The 27,846-nt window shown below is 47.0% G+C and overlaps 1 protein-coding gene across 3 annotated transcripts; it reads left to right on the forward strand.

The window, feature by feature from the left end:
- Nucleotides 1–142: 142 nt before the first annotated feature.
- On the forward strand, nucleotides 143–27,497 carry Znf664 (zinc finger protein 664). Of its 3 annotated transcripts, XM_085837183.1 has the most exons (5): nucleotides 143–336; nucleotides 832–986; nucleotides 12,340–12,419; nucleotides 23,563–23,627; nucleotides 23,827–27,497. In XM_085837183.1, the coding sequence occupies exon 5, from the start codon at nucleotides 24,421–24,423 to the stop codon at nucleotides 25,204–25,206; it is 786 nt and encodes a 261-aa protein (XP_085693309.1). In that variant the 5' UTR covers nucleotides 143–336; nucleotides 832–986; nucleotides 12,340–12,419; nucleotides 23,563–23,627; nucleotides 23,827–24,420; the 3' UTR covers nucleotides 25,207–27,497. The 3 variants fall into 3 exon arrangements, with proteins under 3 accessions (XP_085693309.1, XP_021019103.1, XP_085693310.1); XM_021163444.3 differs by lacking the exon at nucleotides 12,340–12,419; XM_085837184.1 differs by lacking the exons at nucleotides 143–336; nucleotides 832–986 and adding an exon at nucleotides 11,707–11,721.
- Nucleotides 27,498–27,846: the final 349 nt, after the last annotated feature.

Here is a 27,846-nt window from a genome sequence, read left to right on the forward strand (position 1 = left end):
CGCGTGCGTGCGTGTGTGGGCGGGGACTTCGAGACACCCCGGGACGCATGCGTGCGGTGCCCTCCTCTTTCTCCCCGCCCCTCCCATGGGAGGGAATGGGTCTGGCTGGCCTGGCGCGTGCGCACGCGCGCCGTCTTTCCCCTCCCACCACCCCCATCCTCCCGGAGGCGTCTGGGTGTGCAGAGCGCGCGCGCGCGGCTCGGAGGCGCACCTGTGAGGTGTCTCCCTCCGGAGGAGAGAGAGAGGGCGGCCCGGGGTGGGCGCGCGCGGAGTCCGCGGCCTGGACGCGCTCCTCCGCCACGCTCCGGAGGGAGTTGGAGCGGCCAACCGGAGTCGGTGCGTTTGCGTCTCTCGGCTATTCAGGCCGGGGCGTGGGGCCGACAAGCGGGCTGGGGCTGGGGGAACGGAAGGCGGGCTGGTAGAGTCCCGGGGGGAAGCGGGGGAGTCAGGAAAAGGGAAACAACCCATCCTTCAACCGGGCCTGGGCCGCGGCCATGGCGGGGAGGGAAGGGAAGGTCAGCGCGGTGCCCGCTGCGGCGCAGGGCCCCGGTCGGGCGCGGGACGAGGCTGAAGAGGCCCCGCGGGAGCTGGACTCTCCCGGGCCGGGGCCCCATTGTTGTTCGGGGCCGAGGCGGGCGGGAGCGCGGTAGCTCTGGGAGCCGAGGGCCGCGCCCTGGAGCGCATCCAGGCGGGTCCCGGGAGAGCGGTAATGGCCGCGCGCGCTGGCCCCAGTGGCCGGGGCCGGGGCCGGGGCCGGGGGCGGGGGCGGGGGCAGCGGAGGGTCGCAGAGCGGTCCCGCTTTAGGGCTCTTGTGTCGTGTCGTGTCTCCAGCACTGCACGGTCCCCCGGCCGTGGCTGCTCAGCATCCGGCCCAGGTGATGAGGACCTCCCCGCGTCCCCAGCGCGCCAGGCTGCTGCTGTTGCTGCCGCTGCCGCCGGACGCCTCCATTGTCTGACCACCGCCAGGGCTCGGCTCTCACTGGCAGGTAAGCCGGCCAGGGCTGGGCGCAACTTCCCCTGCCGCCTCCGGGCACCGGCTTTCCCTGGAGAGGGCGCCGGCCGCCGTCTCCAGCCAGGTCCTCCGCTCTCCTCGAACTCGGCTTCTTTGTGAGACCTTTCTAGCCAAACCCCAGGCAAGTCGGTCTCGGGGATGCGTCTGCCCGATCGGAAGTTTTAGAGTGTGCCCGTCGCAACAAAGGAGCCCCGGGATCGGAAGTCATAGTCCCAAGCCAGTGCCTCCTTGCCTTGAGTGATGTGTGTCCTTTAAACCTTGTATTGTTTTCAAGGGGTGGGACTCTACTTACTTTCAGGAGATCTCTACTTACTCGGTTGGCGTGTAGTTTCCCGGAGCAGAAAAGTAGTGACCTCCTTGTCCCCACTACAGGTTAAGATTTAGAAATTGTAGATGAGCAGAGAAAGATGTTTTCTTGTGAAGGTGAATGCAGTCACAGATGACAAGTTGATCAGCCCATCTGTGTCGAGCTAACTCTTATGCACGTGGCGCGTATTCGAAGTCTTATGTAAGGGCTTTACATCATGATGAGTACTAACTAGTTGTGCGGTTTGTTTATTTGTTTGTTTCTTTCCTTTTTTCCATTTAAGCTTCCCCTCGTCTTTTTAGAACTGTGGCCTGGTGTTCGAGTGTTTGGGTCTATCATTTTTTAGCCATGTCCCATGGTGATGGCAACAGAAACTTTCATTTTAAAGAACAGCTTTTAAAAAACCAAACCAAAAAAAGTCTGGTGGCAGTTCTGTGGTAAGGTGGAATTTTATTGGAGGGAGCCACAGAGTTATGCTAATTGTAGAATGGAAACTTTTATGATGGAAGACTTTGGTTAGGAATTCACACAAGTGTATCTCTGAGGTGACTGCAGACTCTTCTTTTGCCTGTGACCTTGAGGACGCTTAGAGCCTCAGTTTCTCTAAAAGTCTGTTCACTACACAGACCTCACTGACTGCGTGCAAAAGCTGAAAGTATAAAGCGGTGAACCAGAGACTAGGTATTAGTTCTGGAGACTCAAAACCCACCAACTTGCAATGGAATTTGTATACATTTTTCATGAGATGAACATAATGTAGATTATTTACAACAGTCAGCTTTAAAGCTTTTAAGTTTTTGATCCTGTTACAATTAATTTTTATGGAATAGTGGCAATGCTGTGTTTCTAATGAATACTTTACAAGATACCTTTTTCCTAATGCTTTTCTATTCTTTTTTTTTTACATAAAAAAAAATAAAGCATTCATTAGTTGGTTTCTTTTTTGTTCAGATGTATGAGTGCCTGTAGCATGCCAAGAAAACCAATTTGTCCTGTTCTCTACAAGTTTAATCTGTAGAGAGAAAGGATGAGAGATTAATCCCAGAACTTCATGTCTAGTCACAGACTAGGCTATCTGCTAAGGAAAGTTAGGTAGTAACACCTGATTTATAAAAGAGCATAAAAATGAGAACCACGTTTTAGGTTGAGGACCCTGAATGGCTTCCCCAGCCCCCTAAAACCAGATTTAAACAGATCTGAGGGATGAGTAAGACCTGGAATCAGTGAAGTAGGGGATAATTTTGCAGCCAAGGAACAGTATGTGGGAAGGCCTTAAAAGGAGAGAAAGTAGTGGTCATTGTAGGAGCTAAGGCATCACTGGGTGGTGGTTAAGGGGAGAGAGAGTATTACCTGATGGGGCCACATTGTGGAGTCTTAATAGCAGGGCATGTTAGAAATGTGGTTTTTAAATAACCTCCCATTGCCACATGCAGAATGTGGTGATGTGAGTTGGAGAATGGAAGTGGGAAGACCACACTGGCCATTTGCAAGTGCTCTTGGGGGAGGGGCAGCCTGCTCCTTAGAGACTGAATTCACACCACTAGCAAAGGTGGAGCCAAAATAGATGCTTGATTTTTTTTTTTTTTAAAAGACCCAGTTTTTTTTTTTTTTTTTTTTTTTTCCTTTTAAGAGATGGGACTCAATAAAAGCAAGAGCATAAATACTTTACAGGGCCTTCCAAATGCGAGGCACATTTTCTGTCATTGGATTTAATGTTTCTAACACAAAAGGCACTTTAACACAAACACACACATACTTTCTAGAGGACATGTGTTTTATTCCCAGAACCCACATGGCAGCTCACGACTGTCTGTCATTCTAGTTTCTTCCCTCTTTGGGTACTATGCACATGGTACGCACGCAGGCAAAATACTCATACGTATAAAATAAATACAAAGCTGTCCAAATAAGCATTAGACCAAGCATTTAGAAGCTTGCTGAAATTCCTCAGCTCCTGGGAGCATCAGTATGAGTGAAGCTCTGACAAGATGGAGCAGAAGACTCCTTTTAAAAAAGCAGGGATGCTTGGTGTTTTTGTACTGGGATAGTGTGTTGGTTTGAAAGTAGCAGCCTGTAATACACTATCAAACAAAGACACAAGCTTCATTCTGTATTTACAAGATCCAACACAAAATGATAACGTGTTTGAGTAAAAACAGAAAAATATCCAGAATAGCCCATGGAAAGTGCAGGGAAACACTGGGGACCAGCTTTCCTTCTATATGCTTTCTAATTTCCTGATATCTATATGAACACTCACTTACAGTGAAAGACTAGAAATTCTATCATTTAACACAGAAATCATTGTGTTCAGTGCTTAAGGGGCACGGTGCCCGTGGTACATTGACATTCTTATGTTATATTGTGTTCAGTGCTTAAGGGGCGCAGTGCCCGTGGTACATTGACATTCTTATGTTATATTGGAGATATAGATCAAGCCTTACAGTACTCCTGTTTCTTGACATGGAAACCATTAAAGAAATGTTTTTACATATGAAAAGAAACTTTATTCATAAAATATGTAGAATGATCTTAAGGGTTTAATTGTAGAATGGTGATAATACATTCGCTAGATAATACTGCCACTTAAAATGTATTTCAAGGAAATATATTTAAAAGCTCATGACTGTTACGTAGAGGAAAATCAGAAAGCACAGTTGCAAATACAGTTTACACAAAAATTCCAGTATCTCCCATTAAAACCCGTGAGTGGAAAAAGTCTACAAGAAATTTGGTGAAAATGAAAAGAATTGTGAACTTTGGATATTAAGATGTTGAGCAACTTAAACAATATCCTTTTGTAGTTAAAACCACAATGGGACATTCAGTTTTGCAGGTACATCATATTGGGGACTTGTTAGCTACATGATAAAATAATGCGCACATATCTTTTTATGTGTGTTTTTATTTTGAAGCAGGGTCTCTTTGTGTTGTCTTCGCTGTCTTGGAACTCATTATGTAGACCAGGCTGGCCTTGAACTCACAAAGATCCTCCTGCCTCTGCTTCCCAAGAGCTGGGATTAAAGTCGTGCACCACCACACTGTGTTGCTTGTGGTTTTAGTTTTGGTTTTTGTTGTTGTTGTTGTTTAGCCTAGACATTTAGAAATTGCAATGCAAGTGGATAGGACTCATTGGGAAATTATAAGTAGGGTAGGAACAATCTAATGCTTTAGAAAGACTACGTTAGAGTAGCGGAGACTTTAGGGAGAAATGGCTGAAGTAAATGATGTGGTTAGAGAAATCTGGTAACATACAGGGTACAGGGTTTGGTAGGTGAGGCAGATGGTGCCTGGGTTTCTGGCATGGACAGTTGGAGAGAGGAACCCACTTAACATAATAGGCACTATAATGAGATGTGGCCTTGGGTCCACTGAGTTGGAAGGACTTATAAACAGGTCGCAGAGTTTCTTCATGGAGGCTTTATGAGCATTCTCTGCTCTCTGAAGAGCAGTGTATAGCTTCATCATTAATGTTGTTTCTCTGTAGTCATCTGTTTGTGAAATATGATTATATGTTGCAAATTGTTTAAGTTGGGACATGTCTGTACGGCTTAGCCTGCATTGTTGGTGTCAGATGGAGTTATTACAGATGGCTTGACTGTGACTTGAGGTGTTATTTGAGTAGTCTAGAGTTGCTTTGGGCATTAGTGGTCCTGCTTTCAGTCTTCTATGACAGTAGTGCGTCAGAGTGATTTCTATAATACTGATGAACTTGTAAGCAGGGGACAGAACCGTAGGCAGAGTGGCACTCTAGCCATGCTTCCATGGTGCTGTGCCCACTTGACCCTCAGCGGACAGATGGGGGTTTGGGAATTGGTCATTTTCTTTAAAGATGACATCTTTAAGAGCACATGAGCCCATGTGAAGCACAATGAGGACATACTGGCCAGAGATAGGCATCTATCTATAGCCTGGTGGACAAAAGCCTCTGCAAAGATAAAGTATTTGGGAAGGTAAGAAGAGTGGTGTCACGAGAGACAGAGACAGACAGACAGACACTGTTGATGTGAGGGGCTTTCTGTGGCACGCAGCATGAAGGGGAGCTTTTTTCCTGGCCTCATGTGAGTGCCTGTGCTTTACCCAATCTTCTGCTTCTGCCCATCTGTGCTTGTAGTTTCTCCTGTACTCCTGGATGTGACCTGCATTTTCCTAGAATGGCCCTGTCAGAGGGTGCTCCTGAGTCTCTCCCCAGCTGACCTCATAGATGCAGCTTGCTGAACAACTATAGGTTCTGTGGGAGGCACCAGTGACTTAGTTCAGTGCTGCTCCACTCCTGATGCAGAGTAAATCCTTGAGTGTATGAGCATCTGGCTCAGTGTGGGGAAAAGTGAGATGAGAATGCTCAAAGGTTTCTGGAATAAGAAGTGAGGAAATTTCAAGGGGGTGGGGGAGTGATACATTTAAATGGTCTGGAGGTGTGGTAATGGGAGTAGGGTAAGACAGTATTTGTCAGTTGATGTTGATAAGCCCTGATTTAAAGTAAGATGACATGTCTATGTTGGAGAGTCATATATGTGTATGTTAAAAGAGGAGTGGTTTGTTTTTTTTTTTTTTTGTCACATGGTTTTGTTTTTTTGACAGAGAAACAGAGCCTCACATCTCAGGCTGACTGACCTTGAACCCACTGAGTAGCTAAGGATGGTGTGTGCTGACATACCTGGTTTTATATAGTCTTGGAAGGGCTTTGTGCATGCTGGTTGAGTACTCTGCCAAACGAGCTACATACCACCCAACCCTAGAAGGAGAGAGGTTTTTAAACAAATAAAATTTACTTTGAGAGATACTCTGGGCTTGGAATTTGTGTTGTTTCTATACTTGCTTCTCTTTCTGGAGCATGCAGTCTGTCTTTAGTAATGTTATTCCAGAGCTTATTTTTCATAGCCATGCAAGTTCATAATGGACTTGAAGTGGCATTCCCTATAATAACCGTAACTTATTTCCACGTCTAAAATAAGATGCAGAATAGCATGTTCCATGGCATTGTGGCAGCTTATGAGAAACCCTGGGTAGCCAAAGCGGAACTGTGGACTGTGTATCCCCATAAGCTCACAGTGGACCAACGAAAAGAATCAGCAGCCTTTCTTCTGCAGAGCTAGTGCTGCTGTGTCCCTGGCTTTCCAGATCGTCTTCGTATTTATACTTTAATACGTTGGACTGATGTGAAGCCCTTGCTGTCAGGTCTCTGTTAATGTAGTTGGTAACTTGCTGTACGGCGTCTTTACCTTCTGATAGAACTGAGTGCTGCGCCTTGGGTAGAACTCAGAAGCTCACTTGAAGCTGCACAGAGCTGTGTACTTCTCAAGGCGTTTGGCAGTTAGAGGTTTGTGCACGGCTGAGGCATCTCTTTGCTGGTGTGAGAGTGCCCTCTGGAGGTGCTGGGATGAGTTTTGTTTTTTTGTAGCAACTAGTTGAGACCAAAGGCTAGATGATTGAAACTGGCAAGGACGTGAATTGGGAATTGAAGTGGACTTGAAATGGCATTACTGAGGCCTGTCAGGCCAGCTGAGGATGGAGGAGTTTTGGTAGCTAGGGAAGAATGCTGTTTGGAGGCAAAGAAATACGCCAATACGCCCTCTAGTAGCCTATGAGAGAGAGAAAAAAACAAGTGGCCCCAGGTTACGGGGGGGGGGGGGGGAGCCAAGGGGGGGGAGTGGATGAAAGGCAAGGCAGGTTGAGTTGGGCATCTGGCAACTAGAGGAGGGGGTAGGAGAGGTAAAGTGTGGCTTTTCTTCAATGATTGTTAAATGCTAAAGAAGAGGAACAAGCCAAGGGACAGTTGGAAGAGGTGGGGCAGTGCTGGTGGAGGGTCCAGATCACTGGGCTTGGCAATGCAGAAATGTCTTGTAAGCCATAGGTCAGTGCCTCACTACATCATCATTTTTACTGCACTAAAAAACAGTGGAGTCAGAATAGACCTTCAGGGGTACCTGTATTTAGGAGGAAGGCTTAAAGGAAATGATGACAGCACTGGGTAAGGTCGAAGAAGGAAGATTTAGAGAGTAGGGAGCTGCAGATGTATAGAATGAGGAGTCAACAATGAGAAGATTATCGAACAGTGCTCTTCAGAGGCAAGGTAGCAGGCTGGACAGCCGGGTGTGGGGCTACAGAATTTCAACCAGCGGAGCTGGTGCTGGCTGCCAGGCTAGGAGCTGTCACAGAGGACAAGTGGGAGCCTCTGCACCTGTACACTGTGTGCTGTCCAGAGTGATACTTGCCCTTTTTGTAAATGTCAGCTTTGTATGCATATATTCACTCCATGGAACACACATATGGAGACACTTACATTCTCCCCTCCTACTGTGTAGGTTCTGGGGACCAAACTCCGCATTAGGCTTGGCAACAGGTGGCTTTCTCTACTGAGCCATCCTGTAGCCCCTGCCCTTTTGTTTTTACTGACCAAATGCAATTGTTCATATCCTTGTGATAGTTGAGAGAGTTCTTGAGTAGGAAAGAGCAGATAAGACCAAGTCTTAATGATTATTTGGGCAGGTGCCAAAAGTTAAAGCCCCATTTGCTGTCACAAGTGAACATATTCTCTCTTTTGGTGGAAATAATGGCATAGTTGATAGAAATAGTAGGCGATGTCAGAGGCACCATCAACAGGATAGGATGGTAAAGGGGGCAAGGCTTTGGGTTATGAGTTAGCTTTGAGTGACAGCAAACTGTGATTTTTCTATGGGAGTCCAGTAGGTAGAGAGCATCCTGGCTATAGACATGCCCCCTACATTGAACTGGTATGCAGACGTTTGGAGACCTTTTTAGTTACTTATTGCAGGAACCTAATATAAGAAGCAAGACAGGTCAGGGTTCGTTTTGGCTCACAGTTTTAAAACAGAATCCATTCCATCATTTGGCATTTTGAACTGATAGCAGACAGGAATAGAGCTACACTATATAACCTCAAAGCCTGTACCTAGTGACCACAGCTACAGCCAGACCCCATCCTTCTAAAGGTTCTCCAGTTTTCCAAAGCACATTACCAGCTATGGACAGAGTAGGGCCGCTTCCCATTCAAACCCCAGCACAGGTCTTGACTTCAGAGCATTTATAACCCATGTTGTTGTCGTCGTCATCTGTTGTGTTTCCCCATGCTGTGCTGCCACCAAACTCTAAAGGATCTGTGCATTCCCTTTGTTCGCATCCTGTAATACTGATCTTTGCAATGCTCAGAGCTTGGGGTCTGTTCTGCCTGCGGGATGAGATATCCTTGTCACTCCAGAAGCAAATGTCAAATGTGCTTTGTGGAGTGGACTTGGGAAACCCTGCTTGTTTCAGGGATCAGAGAGCCTCCTGAGAAAGCTACATCCTAAGGAACATGGAAGGGGACAGAGATCTGTCAGCCCATTTTAAGAAGGGGAATGTGTGTTAGGATTCTTTGGACCTGGGACAAACCTCAGGAACAAGGGCGTCCTTTCCAGGACAGTTGACATTTTTTTGTCTTTCCTAGGCCCTTGGATTCACGTTCTTCTCTGCATCTTCTGGTTTTATCTTGCTGATGGGCTTGCCTTCCTCCTGACTGGTTTGCTGTGATCTGTTGGACCCTCTGCAGCACTTGTGGACTTGGTAGTCTTCCAGGTTCTTCTCTCAAACTTACCACTGCATTCTTTCAGTATTGTTTATAATCCTGAGAGGCAGGGAAAGGCTGATTTTATTGGTGCTTTGATAATTAATGTTTTAAGCCCTGTCATAGATAACAGTTAATGTATGGCTGAGCTTGCTCTCTCGTTGGCTGAGAAGCACTGTGACTGTATGGTAGCACAGTAAGGACCAATAACAGAACTATGTGTAAACTCTTCCCTGTATGTCCTCCTTATAACAAGTCCCATGGCCCCTTCTGTCTACAGAGGAGTTGGTGAGAAACTGTCCCTTATGTGTCTGTCTGTCTTGACACTAACAGTCCTGTCTCTCTTACATGCGACTACTACTAACAATGCTATGGTCACTTTCATCAGTGTAGCCTCCTGCCAGTTCCTCTCCCTAAAGTCTGAGAACAAATTAGAATCACCCCAACTTCACAAATTACATGGTGAAAGTATGTCCTATCTAAGTAAAAACATGGCAGCGAGTTGATGCCAGAAAGTCCTATACCTAAAAACAGACCTTGAGATTTCTACCCAAACTGCTATGAGTGTGTATATGTGTTGGGGGAGGGAAGGGTAAGTTCACCAGTGAGGATGGCTGTGCATCCATCTGTGTAGAACCAACCCTGCAGACTGCTAACATTATTGTAAGTGTCCAGGCATCTTTCACTTCATCCTGTTAGTGCCTTTTAGAATCTGGGGCCTTCATTGTAACTCCTTTCTTTACCTTCAAGTGAAGATTGTGTAACAGGGATGGTAAAGCCAAGCCAGGAGTCCCTCTGTCTGGCTTGAGTTTGTCTTTAGTAGTCTTCTTGCCTGAAGCATCAGTGAAAAGCACCCCTGGCTTTTGTCTTTCTCTCTGGGATTTCTGCCAGCTGAGTCAGCCATCCAGCCTCCGTGAGATGTAGTTCCTCACAGTGTGGAGGGTCACTGTGGTACTGAGCAAAGTTTATAGATGTCCTTGCCTTCTTCCCATAGTTTCTGGAGTTTCTTCTTTGTTTTTTCATGTCTCGAATTTATGTTTACACGAGTTCTCGGTATGACTGGTCTGTCCTGTCTTGTGAGCTTTTCAAATTGCCCATTTATGGTCCCCAGTTCTTGGACACACCTGCACTCCACAGTGTAAACCTGATGCTTTTGTCCTTTCTTTGTGTTTAGTAGAACCCTAAGACCTCGATGGCCTTGCAACCACTAGTGGCCCTTCCTTTGCCTCCTCTGCAGTGTCTTAAAGGGCTACAGTCACTGTGGTCAGTTTTCCCATTGTTTCACCATTTGTCTAAGATAGAGACTCTCCTCAGAGTATTTTACTTTTTAAGATTTAAGATCCCTTCCCTCCTCTCTCCGCCTCTACTACCTTACCCTCTTAACTTACTTTCCCATGCCCCGAATAAAGTCTATTCTATACTTAAAAAAAAGATTTAAGTGCCCTTTGTGGGTAAGCTCCTGTACATTTCTCTCGGCATCAGTCCTGAGTTTTGCCTACCCTGTCTTGTCTTAGTCAGGGATTTGCTGTCTGGCTCCTTGTTAGGGGATGTAAACTGTTCATGCTCTAAGTGACGACAGGCTCTCCTCCCAGTACATTTTCACTTTCTTTCTGTTAAGCAGTACAGTAACGCCTGAGTGGCATTACGACCTGGGTATAACAGTAGCCAAAGTAGCATCCCTGGGTCATGTGATTTATAGATTAGCAGAGACATGGGTATGGAAGGGATGCTGTTGCTGAAGGAGATCACTTTCCACTTTGCTAAAAGCTGTCTTGTCTCCCTGGAGCTGGCTGATGTGGGCTTGTACTATTCTTTAGCCTTTCTTGTGCCTTTTCCTGGCGGTGACTGAGCTTTCCAGCCTATAGGCTTGGGGTTTGAACTAGTTCTGGTTTTTTGGCACTCACTACTGTAGCCACAGAGGAAGGAAGGAAGCTGGGTTAGCAAGTGAGAGAGACCTATCACCTCCATCCTTTATTTTTACTTCCTGTCATCCTGTAGTGCGGACAGGCACACCACTCTGGTATAGACTAGAGGACATTGTTTATAAGTTACACCCGACCCTTGCTAGGCCTCTTAGCCGTGGCCTAAGGAGCTTGTTTCATTGGTTACATTGTGCTCTGGAAAGAACAGGTACCTCACGCATCAATGATTACTCCTGGGATGATCCTGGCAGCTTTCTTTTTGTTTTTCTTTTTTTCTTTTTAGATTTATTTATGTATTAAATGTATGTGAGTACACTGTTGATGTCTTCAGACACACCAGAAGAGGGCATCAGATCTCATTACAGATGGTTGTGAGCCACCATGTGGTTGCTGGAAATTGAACTCAGGACCTTTGGGAAAGTAGTCAGTGCTCTTAACCGCTGAGCCATCTCTCCAGCTCCCCCTAGCAGCTTTCTTAACTCTGCTCAAGCTGAGGTTGATGGGGACAAGTAACCAGGGTCTACATAGTGACTACATTAGTGTGAGACCAAGGGTTTGAACTTGAGTCTTTTGTCTAGAAGCCCTCTGTCCTCCAAGTTATTCTGAAGTTATGCATTTACTAGGTAGACAAGATAAGTTTAGACCTTGTGTGTGCTGTTCCCATGAGACTCTCACTACAGGCTGTCATCGGTCCATTACAGTGCTGTCTCTGTAGGTGGTGTTGGAGATTGAGAGGTGTTGAAGAGTGAGAACAGTAGTAGCCTGTCAACCCGCCCTGGAGTCAAGGCCCGGAAGGAGCAGAGCTGGTGGGAGACAGACAAAGCTTTGGCTTGGGTCAGAGTTGGAGCCTTCATTACTGTAGATGAGCTCATGGCCTTCAGACACATTTGGCAGACACCAGACTCTCATACACTAAGTAAGTATAGGAAATAAACAAATATTTAGCCTCAGCTATGCTCTGGGCACTCTGATAGACACTTCCTGGTTCCTTTCTGTAATTATCCCAGCTAGTCACTGGAGATGTTAATATCCGACTATGCAGCTAACCTGAGATCCGCCGGGATCACGCAACAGGTGGCAGAGCTCAGGCCTCCACCTAGCTGTGCCAACTTCTAGGTCATTTCAGCAAGAAGGTTTGGCTGAAGGGGCTGTAGATGCACACCCAGGGCTCTCCATTATATTCATAACACATGCACTTATCTCACTCAAAAGAGAACTTGGCCTCTTTCGCTTTATAATTTTCTGTTCTTCTCTGGACACAGTTTCATAGTCTATGGAAATTTCTAGTTAAAAATCAAACAACCGGGCTGGTGAGATGGCTCAGTGGGTAAGAGCACCCGACTGCTCTTCTGAAGGTTCAGAGTTCAACTCCCAGCAACCACATGGTGGCTCACAACCATCCGTAACGAGATCTGGCGCCCTCTTCTGGAGTTTCTGAAGACAGCTACAGTGTACTTACATATAATAAATAAATCTTTAAAAAAAAAAATCAGACAACCCTTTCTGTCTTTCTTTTTTTTTTTTTTCTCATTAGACGAAGGTCTGTGAATTGCAGTACCCCCAGGACAGAGTGAAGGCATCTCTTCCCTATGCCTCTGAAAACTCATGGCCCAGGTACTTCATTTTATTATGAGCAAAACCAGGGATCTCAGATCTTCTGTCAATGAGGGAACGAGGTCTCTACAGTTTGCTATAATTCCAAAAAAAGGAGAAAGAATTTGCTTGATGTCACCAGTCTGGTTTTAGAATGAGCTGGGATCTGGAGCCCCTAGGGAAGCGTCTTCTGTTAAAGTGGTGGCAGGAGTGCATTCAGAACCCATCCAGGAGAGGCCAGCTGCTAAGGGAGCGCCTGCATCCTTACAACCCATTGTTGAGATACTGCCCAGGGGCAGCCAGTCCGAGGGAAACCCTGTTTGAGGGTCCCTGCTCTGACAGTTTTCTAGACTGTTACCACTGTAGCCGCCTGTGGCCACAAAGCCACATGAACTGGGCTCCTGAGTGGGAGGCTGGAGCTGTAAAGGAGGCGAGAGAAGTAAAAAGACCAAGACAGATTTCTGATTATGCCCAATGTTTACTAGCAGTCTGTGCTTATGAAGTGGGGAGGCCCATCTCCAGGCTTCTTGATGCTTTGTTGTTAAGTTGTTAGCACTAGTCTGTCAAAGCTGTTAGCATTAGGTCACCAATTCCTCAGGTTGTCAGCTATCTCAGGAAGACTGGTTCAGCCTCTCAGCAGTAGCAGCGTCTTGAGCAGAGCAGAGCGGCAGGTAACAACAATAGAACCATCTAGTTCGGAAGGCTCCACCCCAGGTGGTCTCATTCGCAGTGGCAGCCAGGTCTGAATCAGCCTGCTCAAGGCTGGGGGAGGCTACAGACCACTAGCATAGAAGGTCAACCATAAGAAACAGATTCCTGCAACCCTGGTACATGCTGGGACTATTCTGAGCTGGACTCCCAACTCTCTGCCTTCTAGAGTGAAGACAAACAGACCAGACCTCAGAGCTCTTACTTAGACTGCTCCTTGGTACTCATTGGTACTCAGCTGTGGCTTTCTGCAGTGGTGGTGATGTGGGAGGAAGGTTAACTGCCTGTCCTGAGCCAAGACCTGGGGAAGTAGTGCTAGCCTGACATCCCATTTTGCAGGGGAGATAGCACACAGGCCTCAGTACCAAATGGTCTTTTCTTTGAATTTATGTGACACAGGGCCTTGGACTTGTGCTTCCTCCCAGACCTGCCAAGTTGGAGCCCTGTGGCTTTTTATTTCTTAGGCTTCCTGACTACTTTTGAGGAGGGGCGCACTCCCTCATGAGTTGGGTACCCATCCTTCAGAGAAGCAGCTGAGAGCAAGGTTAGTAAGCTACTCCTGCTTAGAAATTACAACCCTTTAAAAGCACATCCTTCAGAACGATCTTAGAGGACCTGGAGTGGGGTTTGTTTGAGGACAGTACGGTAGTGGGCATCACAAAGCACATACAAATTCTGCTGTTCACATGTGCCCGAGCCGCTTTCTGGGTGGATTTTAGGTGGATTCTCAGCCCTTGGTCTCTCTGAGCCTCTTTAAGCTTGGAAAAATTATCAGAGAGCTTTAAAATTCTATGGTTTCAGAACTTTAATGTCTCCTATAATAGAAGTGGAAATTAAAATTTTATGAGAATGTTAACTCGGGGCTGGCAAGATGACTTGGCAAATAATGGTTCTTGGTCAGTCCTGACCACCTGAGTTTGATCTCCATGGTGAAAGGGGAGAGCTGATACCTACGACTTCTACATATGTACTATATATATAGCAAGCTTGCCAACACTCATCTATCAGTACACACACAAAATACAGAAATACAAAAAAAAAAAAAAAATGTAACGTTTTATCACTGCTTAGAAATGGAAGGGAGCCGGGCAATGGTGGCGCACGCCTTTAATCCCAGAACTCGGGAGGCAGAGGTAGGCGGATTTCTGAGTTGGAGGCCAGCCTGGTCTACAAAGTGAGTTCCAGGATAGCCAGGGCTATACAGAGAAACCCTGTCTTGAAAAAAACAAAAAAAGAAAGAAAAGGAGAGAGAGAGAGAGAGAGAGCGCACGAAAGAGAAGTGGAAGGGAGCCGGTTAGGATAGGGAGTGAAAGCAGAACATAAGGTGTTCTCCATAGGCTCCTGTAGCTCCCCCCCCACACACCCCCCCAGGTGACAATAGCATGGTTCCCTGTGCTTTCTAGGCAGACACACTGGTCACGGAATGTTCATAAGCTGTCTGAGTGCTTTTGCACAGGACACTGAGATCAGATGAAGGTGTGGTATTGTGTCTCTAACATTTGTGGAAGTTGGGTCTTGGGCTAACATGCTTGAGATCCCAGTGTCAGTACAGCCGGAGAGCCAGAGCCCAGATTCCAAGGTGTCTGCTGTGTGCTCGGCCCTGCCTATCTGTCCTCAGGGTCCTTGGACAAGTGGTTCTCTCCATGTGTAGAGGAGGAGCAGAATACTATGGACGCCAAGTGGTAGATACAGAGAGATTACTTCTAAGATTACTTTAAGATTTCAGAGCTGGGGTGGGCTCAAGAACAAACTTGAACGTATCCCTCTGTGCAGAGCGTGCTCGTCCTAAGAAGGGCTTCAAGCCTCTCTGAGCTTTCAAATTAGGGTTTTGTCTGTGGTTGACAGTGGGCGCTTGGATGAAGTTTAAGGAGTAGAGTTAGAAGGCACTGGGCTGGAGTGAAGAGTATGCCTCCTGAGGAGCACTGGTGGCTGCTTACACATAGTACCTGGCCTAGGGCACTGCTACTCATCCTTGTGTGCCTGAGGCAAGGCTGCCTGTATTGTGTCCTCCATGGCATATAGACTCTTAATGACTGGCTGGCTACTCTGGTGGTAAGCCCTTGCTACCCACTCTCCCCGGCTACTGCCAACTACATACAGTGCTTATGGAAGGGAAGCGTGAACTTACTACCATGGAGAGGGCGGGCATTTAGGGGGTTGTGAATTGTCATCTCTTAGAGGAACAAATATAAATGAGATACATAAGCTACACCCTTCTTTTCTGAGTAGGCAGGAAGGGAATCCAACTTTTAGAGTATGGCAGGCCTGTCTGAATACAGGACATACTCCACATCACTAACAAAGAGGCATTCATTATGTGCATTGTCTCCAAATGGAACAGGGCTCCCAGGAGTGTGCCATTTCCTTCCTTAGTAGTTTCTCAGGCTCCTGTCACAAAGTGCTGTGGACAGATTTTATTCTCACCAGCTGTTGTGAGATGATGGTGGCCTCATTTTTTCTGAAACCCTAAGGAAACTACAATTTTGTCTGACATATTTCTTGATATGCTGTGGCTCATGTACACATCTCAGTCTCTGCTCTGTCTCTACTTAGCTGCCTCTATACTAATAAGGATGCCAAATTTTAAAAACAAAAGAAAAAAAAGAAACCATTGGGCTCCAACTTTATCTATTAAGTCTTCATCTTAGCCAGATGAGGGCCACATTCCAGCCTGTATTAAGTAGATCGGAGAGATGCCAGTGTGTACCCCACATTCCAGCCTGTATTAAGTAGATCAGAGAGATGCCAGTGTGTACCCCACATTCCAGCCTGTATTAAGTAGATCGGAGAGATGCCAGTGTGTACCCCACATTCCAGCCTGTATTAAGTAGATCGGAGAGATGCCAGTGTGTACCCCACATTCCAGCCTGTATTAAGTAGATCGGAGAGATGCCAGTGTGTACCCCACATTCCAGCCTGTATTAAGTAGATCGGAGAGATGCCAGTGTGTACCCCACATTCCAGCCTGTATTAAGTAGATCGGAGAGATGCCAGTGTGCACCCCACATTCCAGCCTGCATTAAGTAGATCGGAGAGATGCCAGTGTGTACCCCACATTCCAGCCTGCATTAAGTAGATCGGAGAGTTGCCAGTGTGTACCCCACATTCCAGCCTGCATTAAGTAGATCGGAGAGATGCCAGTGTGTACCCCACATTCCAGCCTGCATTAAGTAGATCGAGAGATGCCAGTGTGTACCCCACATTCCAGCCTGCATTAAGTAGATCGGAGAGATGCCAGTGTGTACCCCACATTCCAGCCTGCATTAAGTAGATCGGAGAGATGCCAGTGTGTACCCCACATTCCAGCCTGCATTAAGTAGATCGAGAGATGCCAGTGTGTACCCCACATTCCAGCCTGTATTAAGTAGATCGGAGAGATGCCAGTGTGTACCCCACATTCCAGCCTGTATTAAGTAGATCGGAGAGATGCCAGTGTGTACCCCACATTCCAGCCTGTATTAAGTAGATCGGAGAGATGCCAGTGTGTACCCCACATTCCAGCCTGCATTAAGTAGATCGGAGAGATGCCAGTGTGTACCCCACATTCCAGCCTGTATTAAGTAGATCGAGAGATGCCAGTGTGTACCCCACATTCCAGCCTGTATTAAGTAGATCGGAGAGATGCCAGTGTGTACCCCACATTCCAGCCTGTATTAAGTAGATTGGAGAGATGCCAGTGTGTACCCTCCTTTCTTGACAGAGTTGATGGTGCTAGGAGAATCTGGCCACTTGGTCCTGCAGTTAGAGCAAGGAGAGTCTGTTACTGAACTATGGTTGGGCTAAATAGTAGAAGAGCTTGGGACCAAAGTGGGTGTTAGAGGGAAAGCCATACTGAGAGAGTAGGAATGTCAGGAGCAAGGCCCAGATGATTCTGGGAAGCAGCGTTTGAGGAATATTGAAGTGGAAGAAGGTGTCCCCATCACAGAATTCAGGGCAGCATATAGACATTAAGGCAGTGCTGGATCATATTTGCCTAAAGCTCTTACTCTTCTAAGACTACCACCCCCAGTGCCCCAGTGCCCACCCAGGATATCCCATCTTTTGTCCCCTGCTGTCAGTCTGCCCCTTAGGACAAGCTCTTATTCCCTTCTTGTCTCCAGAGACACTACCACTTTGGGGGTCTTCCCGGGAGAATGGATTTATTTCTTTGAAACAGAATTCTACATGCTGTGTGTGTGTGTGTGTCTTGTGTTGTAGAAATTATTTAATCCCAATCTGGTGTTTCGACAGTGCCCTGACCAATTTAGTTCCCAAATAAAATACACACACAACCTTTACATTTCCAATAAGGTTTAATCAGCACTAGAGCTGGGCAGATAGCCACCCTCTGCTATATAATCTCCTTTCTATCTAGGCTGCTCTTATCTCCACTTGGCCAAGCTTCAGGGCCATGTTTTTATGGTTCCCCTAACCCATGGCAGGTTCTTCTTCCTCCTGCATCTTCTCTCAGGATTCTTGGTAAAAGACCAAACCTCAACAGTCCAGTTTCTGTTCCACCACTGTCTTCCCCACACTGAACATCTCCCCTCCTAGTCCTCCTGTGGCTATCTTGTGTAGCCATTTCAGCTTTTAAGTTCCCACCATCTATATTCTTGGGGGTTAGGAAGTGAGTGCCTCTCCCAAAGCTTGCTCAAAGGATTCTGGTACTGGCTCCTCATACTCTCCAGAGCAGACCCAATGCTTGGCCCTAGTCAGATGTCCATGGAACGCAGGCCTCTGTGCCTGCCTCTGCTGTTCTGCATCTAAGAGGTAAGCAACAGAGCTGTCATCGTCTCTTCTGGTAATAACTCTCTTCTAGGCTGCCAGGTATGCGGGCTTTCGAGCATCAGAGCCACTCATCAGCATGCCCTGGGGGAGCGAGGTCTTCCAGTTCTCAAGGTTTTTGTGACTCATTGCACTTTCCCACCCATGTATCACTGCCCAACCACCATGACACCATCTGCAGCTGTCAGTGAGAAAGGTGATCTGGTCGCTGTTTCCCTCTACGGTGAGAAGTGGTTTCTGAGAGCCTCTCTCTCAGTAGAGAAATGGTCAGCATGTCTGCTTCTCATTTTCTTTTTCCAGAAACTACTCCTGATGCTTTGGGTGGCTGAGTATATACCACATGCTCTTGGTAGAGTGAGGTATGATGGTCACGTCTGCATGTCTGACCTAGCAAGGCAGGCCCCACACTCAGTGCTTTATAGTCTCTGCCTAGCGTGGGCTTACCGGTACTTCAGAGCACTCACAGCTAGTGCTTAAGAAAAGCCTAAAGCGTCATTTTTACTTGACTTATGAGTAATAGGGTCATTGTTTCAAAAGCACTGCAGTTGTTTCTGAATAGTCTCATTTCAGATACCATAAGGGAATGATATGGACCTCAGGCAAAATTATTGCCTTTCATTTACAGAAGGAGAGAAGGACTGGGGGGCAGGGGGCGGGGATCTGGTGCAGAAGGAGCTGGCTGCAGGTCAGAGTAGGTACATGTAGATGGCACAGTAGCCGCCTGCCAAGTTTGGCACACGCCTTATATGTTTCCAGCAGGTGGGAGGCTCAGGACTGGGACAGTGGAAACCAGGACGTGTCCTATATCCCTGTGGGAAGGCAGAGATCTAGACTGGCAAGCAGAGATGTCTGCAGTGGAAGCCCTTTGTCCTTTCAGTGTGGTTGTTAGAAAACCTCTGTCTTGAAGAAAGCCAATCATCAGCATTTCTCCCCTAGCCAGGGGCTGGATCCATAGATGACCTTCACTCCTGCTTTAGGGCAGGCAGCACTAGCCCTGTCCTCCTGCTTTCATCCGTCTTGTAAGGTGAGCCTATGGATTAGGTGGGGAGGAGCCAAAAAGGACAGTCCCAGTCATGTCTTTGGGAGAATTCGAAAGACTGATTAGAACTTGATCACCACAGGGTGTCAGACTACATAGAGAGAAGAAAACTTGGGACAGAAGGGTCTCGGTGAACAGAGTTGGCAGTGAATCATAGGATGGCTGAGTCAGAGAGAAGATACTTGGAGAAGTACCTTAGACCAGGATGGTCATGACAAGTGAAGGCTGTGGAATAGGCACAACCTTAGAGCATCATGAGTCTAGAGCTCTTTGAGGAACTTATGCCAGGTGAAGGCTGACAACTGCTCGGGATTGAAGAAATATTTCTGGAGGACAGATAGGAACACATTCAGTTAAACTCATAGAGGGACAACCCAGGATGCCAAATAGAGGGGAGCAGCCTGGGTGCTAGCAGAGGCCCTTGTCCAGGGCACATGGGGCAGTGTGAGAAAAGAATATGCTGTGCTGTTAGTTAGAATGCTAAGGAAGCGTATATCCAGGACTTTCAGAAAAACAGGGAGGGACTGAGTGTCCATTTGAGATTTGTGATCCCAGACCACGTCTGATGGCACCATTTGGTGCTCAGAAGCATGTGCCAACAAGTGTGGGGAGTTGGTTTAGAAAGACAGGGGAATTACTCAGAGTGGTAGGAAAGTTAGCTGTGAGTGGCTGAATTGAATCCTGCATCAGGTGTGAGAGCATGGAGACCCAGGAGGAGGATTGATTGGTATGAGTTCTGTCCTGGTAAGAACAGACCCGGGTGCCATCGTAGGTGTAAGGGGGAGCGGTGGCAGCAGGGGGAGAGGTTACTGTGGGGGCTGTGCTAGAATGGGAAGTGGGAAAGGAGAAGACAGCCAATGTCTCAGTGGGAGGACCAGCATGGACTAGGAGACTGGAGATGTGAGCAGAGGAGACTCCATAGTGTTCACCAGGAAAAATGCTGTGACAGGTGTTTGTGGGCAAAGGACAATTTCAGTCCTGATGGACCTGGTGCTGCCAGACCTACTGGCTAGCCTTAGCCTCTCTGTCATATGGGATGCTGTGGCTGGCTTGCATGCATTACTCAGCTGAATTGTGAGAGTGATGTTACGTATCTTTCTAAGAGCTTAACAACCCTTTATTACAGCAGTTGTATATGCAGAGGCCTATCCGGCTTTATATGAAAATTTCAAATGAGTTTCAAAGTAAAGAAAGAAACAAATGGACTCCTAGGAACTCTTAACTACAGGGCTCTACCTGATCCGCATTGTGGTCATTCCCAGGGTTAGTCTGTGGTGAGTGCTGACTCCCAATTGCCGTTGGTCCCAGCATCCTGAGCATGTGCACAGACACCTCTTTTCCAACAACAAAGCACAGAGCACTGTAGCCCTGAGCTTCCAGAGCTGGCTCCTTTGAAAGGCCATTTCAATTATATTAATTTGTAAAATAGATGCTTCCACCTCAGAGAGCTGGCATCCAGTGTTGGTGCCTACATGCTCCTGGGCCCTTCCCCAGTGTGTTGCCTCCCCAGCTGCTGCTCTGTGGAGATTGCACACCTTTGCTCTGCATTACTGGGTGGAAAGTATGGACCCATGTGGAGAAATCCTAGAGAAAATAAAGATAAAGAGCTTGTTGGTTTTTTTGTTTGTTTGTTTTTCTTTTTTGTTTTTCGAGACAGGGTTTCTCTGTATAGCCCTGGCTGTCCTGAAACTCACTTTGTAGACCAGGCTGGCCTCGAACTCAGAAATCCGCCTGCCTCTGCCTCCTGAGTGCTGGGATTAAAGGCGTGCACCACCACGCCAGGCTTGTTTTTGTTTTTCAACAAACTCAAACTCTCTGGTCAGCAATGCACGTACCAGGGAATGTTACAATGTATAAAGGAAACTGTGTTTCCAGTGCCCTTTCTCCCCAGCCTAGGTCTCAGTCGGAGCATCTGTGCTTGCTCTGTTCTTCCCTTCTGTTCTTCCTCCCTGGAGTTTAGCTGACGCTTGTGCACTGAGGTGTGGGTGCAGCAGCAGTACAGCTTCATGTGGCTTTGTGGCCTGACAGACTCTGAGGGAAGTCTGCCATCAGCTGTTCTCCTGTCCCACCTGTCCTTACGTCCTACCACCAGAGTCCCCTCTGCAGGGCCAAAGCCTAGAGCCTCTCTTCTTGGGATGCTTTTCGGGCATTTAAAACTCAGAGCTTTAGTCCTCAATTTCACCTGCATGTGAGGCCAGTTTGAAGAGGCAGCCACACCAAGCAGGTGCTGGTGGGAAGTAAAGATGAGGCATAAGGCTTTCTTGAGCTTTTGGAGGCCTTGATGAGCTTTAGATATACAGGGTTTGGAGCTCTCTGCTGCTGGCCTGTGGGCATGACTGACCCGTTCACACCTTGGCTTAAGGAGATCTAACCCACGGAGCTTTGTTTGCCTAGTACTTAGGCTTAGGGTGGTTACCTGGCTTGTTTTCTGAATTTTGATTTGCTTTTTAAAAATCTTTTTGTTTTCCTAAAAATTATGTTGGAATTGGCTCAGAAGTAAGGCTGGTACTGGCTTCCTTTGCCCTCTTCTGCGGCTGCTACAGCTCTGCCTTTCTCAGCTCTTCTGAGACACTTAGACTCAGGTCCTGGGTGCAGGCTCAACTGGAGACTTGAGTCATTTGTGGTTTCGTTAGTATCATAGTGCCGCGTGGGTAGGGGGCCAGGGGGCGGTATGCCTTGCTTGCTATTGCAAAAGAACCTGCAGGAAGGAGGTATCTTTTCTTGGCACTTCAGCAAGATACAGAGTTCTTCCTCATCCTTTCTGTACCCTGGACTCAGTGGCTTGAAAGGCTTGCTATTTGCACTTCTTACTTTGCCTGTTTTTCTTTTTCCTCATTTCATTTCTGAAGCACCATATCACACCATGTCACTCCTGTGGGCTTCAGGATGACCCAAGACTAGACATTACTTTAATCTAGTGGCATTTCCCTGTAGATACAGTGCCCATGTGCCACTTGATACCCTCTTTTAGCAATTGGTTTGTGTCCAGTTTGAAAGGAAGACCTGCTATTGTATGATGGCCTGGCTGTCTTTGATCCAGAGCTGCCACCTCCTGTGGCCTTGACTCCTTGCCGCAAACAGGCTTTCCCACACAGCCTGGCTAGTGTTTTTCTGCCTGTTCTCTTTTACCCCAGAGGTTCTGTTTGGCTTGGGGCAGTGACCACTCACTGCTTTACTGTGAGGATCTCACAGTCCTAACACTTTAAGCAAGCCAATGATTTGCTTGCTTACAGGTTCAGAAGTCCATTATAATCATAGAAGGAAGGATGACAATGTCCAGGTAGGCAGACATGGCACTGGAGAACCTAAGAGTTCTACATCTTGTTCCAAAGGCAAACAGGAGAGGACCAACTCCCACCTGGTTAGGAGGAGGGTCTCACTGCCCCCCCCCCCCACACACACACAGAGTGATGCACTTCCACAAGGCCACACCTCCTCCTACTACCACTCCCTGGGCTAAGCATATTCAAACCACAATAACCATATATACATGCATATAAAAAAACTAGATAAGTTTTTAAAAACCCTTTTTATAGAATCCTTTTAAGACCCTTGTTGATTGTAAGCCGGGCGTGGTGGCGCACGCCTTTAATCCCAGCACTCGGGAGTCAGAGGCAGGCGGATTTCTGAGTTCGAGGCTAGCCTGGTCTACAAAGTGAGTGCCAGGACAGCCAGAGCTATACAGAGAAACCCTGTCTCGAAAAAACCAAAAAAAAAAAAAAAAAAAAAAAAAAAAAAAGACCCTTGTTGAGGGTCATGGAGGCGGCTCAGTAGTAAATGAAAGCATGAGGACTCACATTTGAATGAATTTACAGAACACTGTAAAGTTGGGCGTGGGCACGTGCATGTAAGTATGTGTCTATAATCCCAGTACTCAGACAGCACACGGTGACAAAAGACTGTCTCAAACAAGGTGGGAAGTAGGGGCCAAGGTTATTCTCTGACTTTCACGTGTCCCCTGTGGCTGTAAAAAGCCTAGAGAAATATGGCAGTGACAAATGTTTCCCATCTGCTCTCTAGAATGAGGCAGCTATGGTGGGGTGTGGGCAGGGTTCCTAAAGGATCCTGGGCATCCTTACAGAGCACTAACTGGCAGGGCACGGGAGTGAGCAACATGCCACATTCATTCTCCCCCATAGTCACACTGCAGTACAGGAAACAGATCAGAACCCAGGAAATAAAGAAAATAATTACAAGTTGTATGTTCCTTGAAGAAAGGAAATAAGATGAAAGTTGTATCCTGCTCAGGGTTGCATCCTTACTCGGGAGAGGAGCTGACATAACCATATGAAAGTGGAGCCTGCCCTGGGCGAGCAGTGTGAAAAGGCTGGAAGGCAGGCTGCAGTTGGGTTGTATAAGAACTGAAGAGAAAGGACGGCCGGGCGGGGCCTCAGTACTCAGGCTGAGGGTCAGATGCTGTTGGCATGCCGGAATTCAGCCAGGGGAATGTTGGACACTGACGTGTGTATCGCCTTTCTCACATGTGGGGTCGATCTTCCAAAGTGGAGATGGTTTTTCTCCTGCAGAACAGTTGCTCTTCAAACTCACTTATTATTGGTCAGGAGGAGTTCTCTTCTTGACAGTGCTCATGTAATTGATGAGTTGCTACTTGTCCTAAAACAGGACCATGATGTCTTCCAATTCTTTTCTCAGACCGACAAATCCAAGCTACTTCTCTCTGGAAGATAAGAGAGCTACCTCCTCAGGACCAAGAAAAGGTAGGTAGGGGTCGGGTCGGGGTGTGTGTATCTGTCTGTCTGTCTGTCTGTCTGTCTGTCTTGTCCTATTCCTCCTATGTCCTGTCCCCCTGTCCCCTGTGCCCTATTCCCATCCCTGTCTCATTTAAGTAACATTAATCCTGACTGGACATTTCTGGACTAAAAGAACCTTGCACGTTATTTATTGTTTATATTACAGAAAACCAGCGTGCTACTCTATAGAGTCCCCAGGAGCAAGACTGGCTGTCCCTGAAGCCAAGGAGCCTTCATGCTGGCAAGGCCTGCCATCTGATGGGCAGGAGGCAAAACAACGTTCTGACTCTCTTGAGGGTGCTGTGGAGGCTCCTCACCAGCTGGCACCTTCTGCCCTGGGCAGACAGATCATACTACTCAGGCTTTTATGAGTGAGAAGTAGAAGCGTACTGTATATCAGAGAACAAACGACTCCAGGGGCTCAAAGCAAAGGCTCACTCTTTCCTGCTCCTGTAATGTTGACCACTCAGGATCTAAAGGAATGGAAGCTCTATGCTGATGAGCTATGGGCTTCATATGAGAGTCAGTGTGACTTGGTAATCAGTGGGAGCTCTGAGTGAGGAGCACTATGCAGGAAGAAGCCTTCCACAGAAAGACAGGCAGGGAGAAGCTGAGGCTGACAGTTAGCTTGCCCAATAGAGCAAGCCTGAGATAGACTGTCAAGATGGCGAAATAAGAGGCTTTATGAAGTAGCAGTCCTGGAACTCATAGTTGTAAGGACACTTTCTTCTTTAAGTCACGATACCAAATAGGAAAAAAAATGATCTACAAGTGCCCCATGTGCAGGGAATTTTTCTCTGAGAGAGCAGATCTTTTTATGCATCAGAAAATCCATACAGCAGAGAAACCCCATAAATGTGACAAATGTGATAAGGGTTTCTTTCACATATCAGAGCTTCATATTCATTGGCGAGACCACACAGGAGAGAAAGTGTATAAATGTGACGATTGCGGTAAGGATTTTAGCACGACGACCAAACTTAATAGACACAAGAAAATCCACACTGTGGAAAAGCCCTATAAATGCTATGAGTGTGGCAAAGCCTTCAACTGGAGCTCCCACCTTCAAATCCACATGAGAGTCCACACTGGGGAGAAGCCGTACGTCTGCAGTGAGTGCGGGAGGGGCTTCAGCAATAGTTCTAACCTCTGCATGCACCAGAGAGTCCACACTGGGGAGAAGCCCTTCAAATGTGAAGAGTGTGGGAAAGCCTTCAGGCATACCTCCAGCCTCTGCATGCATCAAAGAGTCCACACTGGAGAGAAGCCCTATAAATGTTACGAGTGTGGGAAGGCCTTCAGTCAGAGCTCCAGCCTTTGCATCCACCAGAGAGTACACACAGGGGAGAAGCCCTATAGGTGTTGTGGGTGTGGGAAGGCCTTCAGTCAGAGTTCCAGCCTCTGCATCCACCAGAGAGTGCACACCGGGGAGAAACCTTTTAAGTGTGATGAGTGTGGCAAGGCCTTCAGCCAGAGTACAAGTCTTTGCATCCATCAGAGAGTGCACACCAAGGAGAGAAACCATCTCAAAATATCAGTTATATAAAATGTTTTGCTAAGAATTAAAAATCTTAAACCCGTAAGTGCCACTAGGAAGGAAACCTCAAGTCCACCCACACTGAACCCAGGAACATGTACAGCGTCCCCAGAAAACATTCTTTCTGAGGAGGGTTAGGTGAAGTTGTGTTTCTGAACTCGGAGTTCTTCTCTGTATTTGCCCAAGATGGAGCACTGTGTCCCTGTCACAGGTGTGGTGATTCCTGAGACTGGCAACATGCCACAGAGTTGAAATAATACAACTCAGGAGCCTTGCCCAGCCGCTCAGTCACCTGCCTGCTGTGCTTCCGGGCAGTGCCAGGCACTCCCTTGTGGGGCTCATGCTCCTTCTACCTACCGGTCAGTGCATTCAGAAATGGACGGCTCCCGGGAAGGCCGAGTCCTGGTATTGCTGAGGTTGCCCTGACATAGCTTTCCATATATCCTGTTATTTCTGAATCCACCTTACCTCACGTCCTCAGAGTACCTATAAACACTTACCCCTTCCTAGATGGCATTAAACTTCATTCTAGATATTAGGAAAGTTGTAATATGCACACTCACTCAGCCGATCAGGAATCATTGGCAGGTGTACATGCCCTGGAACTTTCCTTTAGTTTTGTGAACTCTGCTAATCACTGTGTCTCTAAGTTAGACTTATTTTCTAGTGGCTTCAACACATGTTCCAACTTGAATTTTTTTTTTTTCTTTAAGTAGCTGAATGTATATATCAGGGAGGAAGAAGCAAGCAAAACTGAGCTTGCCTTCTTCAAGAGTGACCCTCTCGGGCTCCTTTTTTAGGTGGTGGGATTGAGTCCCTACTAGCTAGGAAGGCCTTGAGAGGGCTGACGGGGGAGTCACTGAGGATGAATCTGTCATCTCAGGCAATAATGTGTAGGTGTCACCATGAGTCACATACAATTCTTTTTAGGCATGAGTGTGTATTACTGATCCAACATCTTCATTCATTCACTGAGTATTTATTGAACGCCTCCTGGGTGTCGGACATGTACTGGGTGCTGGGAATGCCACTGGATCGTGAAGTTCACCTCTGGAGGAGACAGGATAAGTGGCTAACACATAAATAGCGTAGTTTGCAGTAGTGATTAAGTGCTGTGAGAAACTGGGTGGTATGTAGAGGGGGGTGGGGGGCCAGGTAGCAAGGGTCAGGAACTCTGCGCTGAAGGTGCTGGGGTCAGGTGAAGGGAGCAGTGACAGGACACAGCACAGGTGCTGCTGGCTCTGGGGACGAGATGGAGGTGCTGGAGGTAGTGTGTGGGGAGGGGAGGTGCTGAGCCATGAACTTAGTGGCTAGCATTTATAGACCTGTTGTTTGTTTTGTTTCTTACTGACTGATAGTAAAACTCATGGAAGAACTCAAGAGATGTTGAGACCAAAAGTCCCCAGTGACACCAACACAAAGCTCGTAGTTCCGTTTCCTTCTCATTCCCATTCTCCGTCCTCCACATGCAGTCTTTTGCTCAGGAAGTCTTTGGGGAAACTAATGACCTGCAAATTTGAAGTGGGTGACTGGCTTGGTGGCTTCTGCTAGCCATCCAGGGCTGGATAAGGAACTTCCCGGATGATTAGAAGTAACAAGACTTACTTTGTTTTGTTTTGTTTTGTTTTGTTTTGGGTTTTTTGGAGTTTGGCTGGAAGAGGTTTCTGTAAAACTGAAGCCTTGGTGCATAGAGGGCTTTGTGGAAGCACATAGTCAGCGGGTGGGGTTGAAGAGTGAATGTCACCATGCCTTTTAGTGGAGACCTGCAGGCAAGCCTTTGGCCCACTGATCACTGCCTTTCCCCCTCCACCGAGGGCTGTTGGCTGACAAAGCCCCTTCCTGGCCTCACAACCACCACAGTGATTTCCCGTAGTGTCTTACACTTCCATGTCACCACAGCGTGGAGCATTAGACCAGCAAAGCCTGGATAGACTTTTAGTTGATAGAGAGCCAGTTGAAATATCATCAATAGAATTTTAGTTTAGGGAAAACTGGTTTGATTTCTAGCTTTATTACTATTAGGTATGTAAGCTTGGGGAAATCGCTTAATCTTCAGGTCTAGTTTTCTCACAGAATGAGGACACTGGACTAAATGATTTCCCAATTTCCAGCTAGTCCTAGAGTTCTATATTTCTACATAGTTGAATTATTTTATCATGCGGTTGCTGGGGAATACAACTAACACTTTGGAAGCTACTAATTTTATGTCAAGCTTTAAAGTCCATAATTGTTATCTTCAGAAATATTATTTGACCTACAGTATGTTTAAATCAATTTAATAAAATCACTTTATAACAGGACCCTATGTTTCCTGTGTGGTGTATGAGTTCGGTAGTCCTGGGGCTTGGAATTGGCTGTCATTTGTGCTGTAGAATAGATATTCGTAACAAAATTTAATCTTACAATGTTGATAGCAATCATACTCTGTGCGTGACTCATTTTGGTTGTTATTGTCTGCCTGGACCCTTGGACGTGTCTTTTATGAGCCCATTCTTGTCTCTTCTGACTGGCGCATTCTTGGCAAAATGTGAGGCACTGGTTAAGCAAGGCCCCGTGCATGACCTGTTGTGAAGCAGCCTAGCAGCCACCAGCTCAGAGGAGACAAGTCTACCTTCTGGTGGCTGAGATGGAAGCGACAGCTACCCAGAT

Source organism: Mus caroli, unplaced genomic scaffold (assembly GCF_978045245.1).
Source record: "Mus caroli unplaced genomic scaffold, Mus_caroli_1 scaffold_4, whole genome shotgun sequence".
Taxonomy (NCBI): domain Eukaryota; kingdom Metazoa; phylum Chordata; class Mammalia; order Rodentia; family Muridae; genus Mus; species Mus caroli.

What these genes read in the sequence shown, in the direction of transcription:
- Znf664 (XM_085837183.1), top strand. Translation starts at nt 24,421, where the DNA reads ATGATCTACAAGTGCCCCATGTGCAGGGAATTTTTCTCTGAGAGAGCA.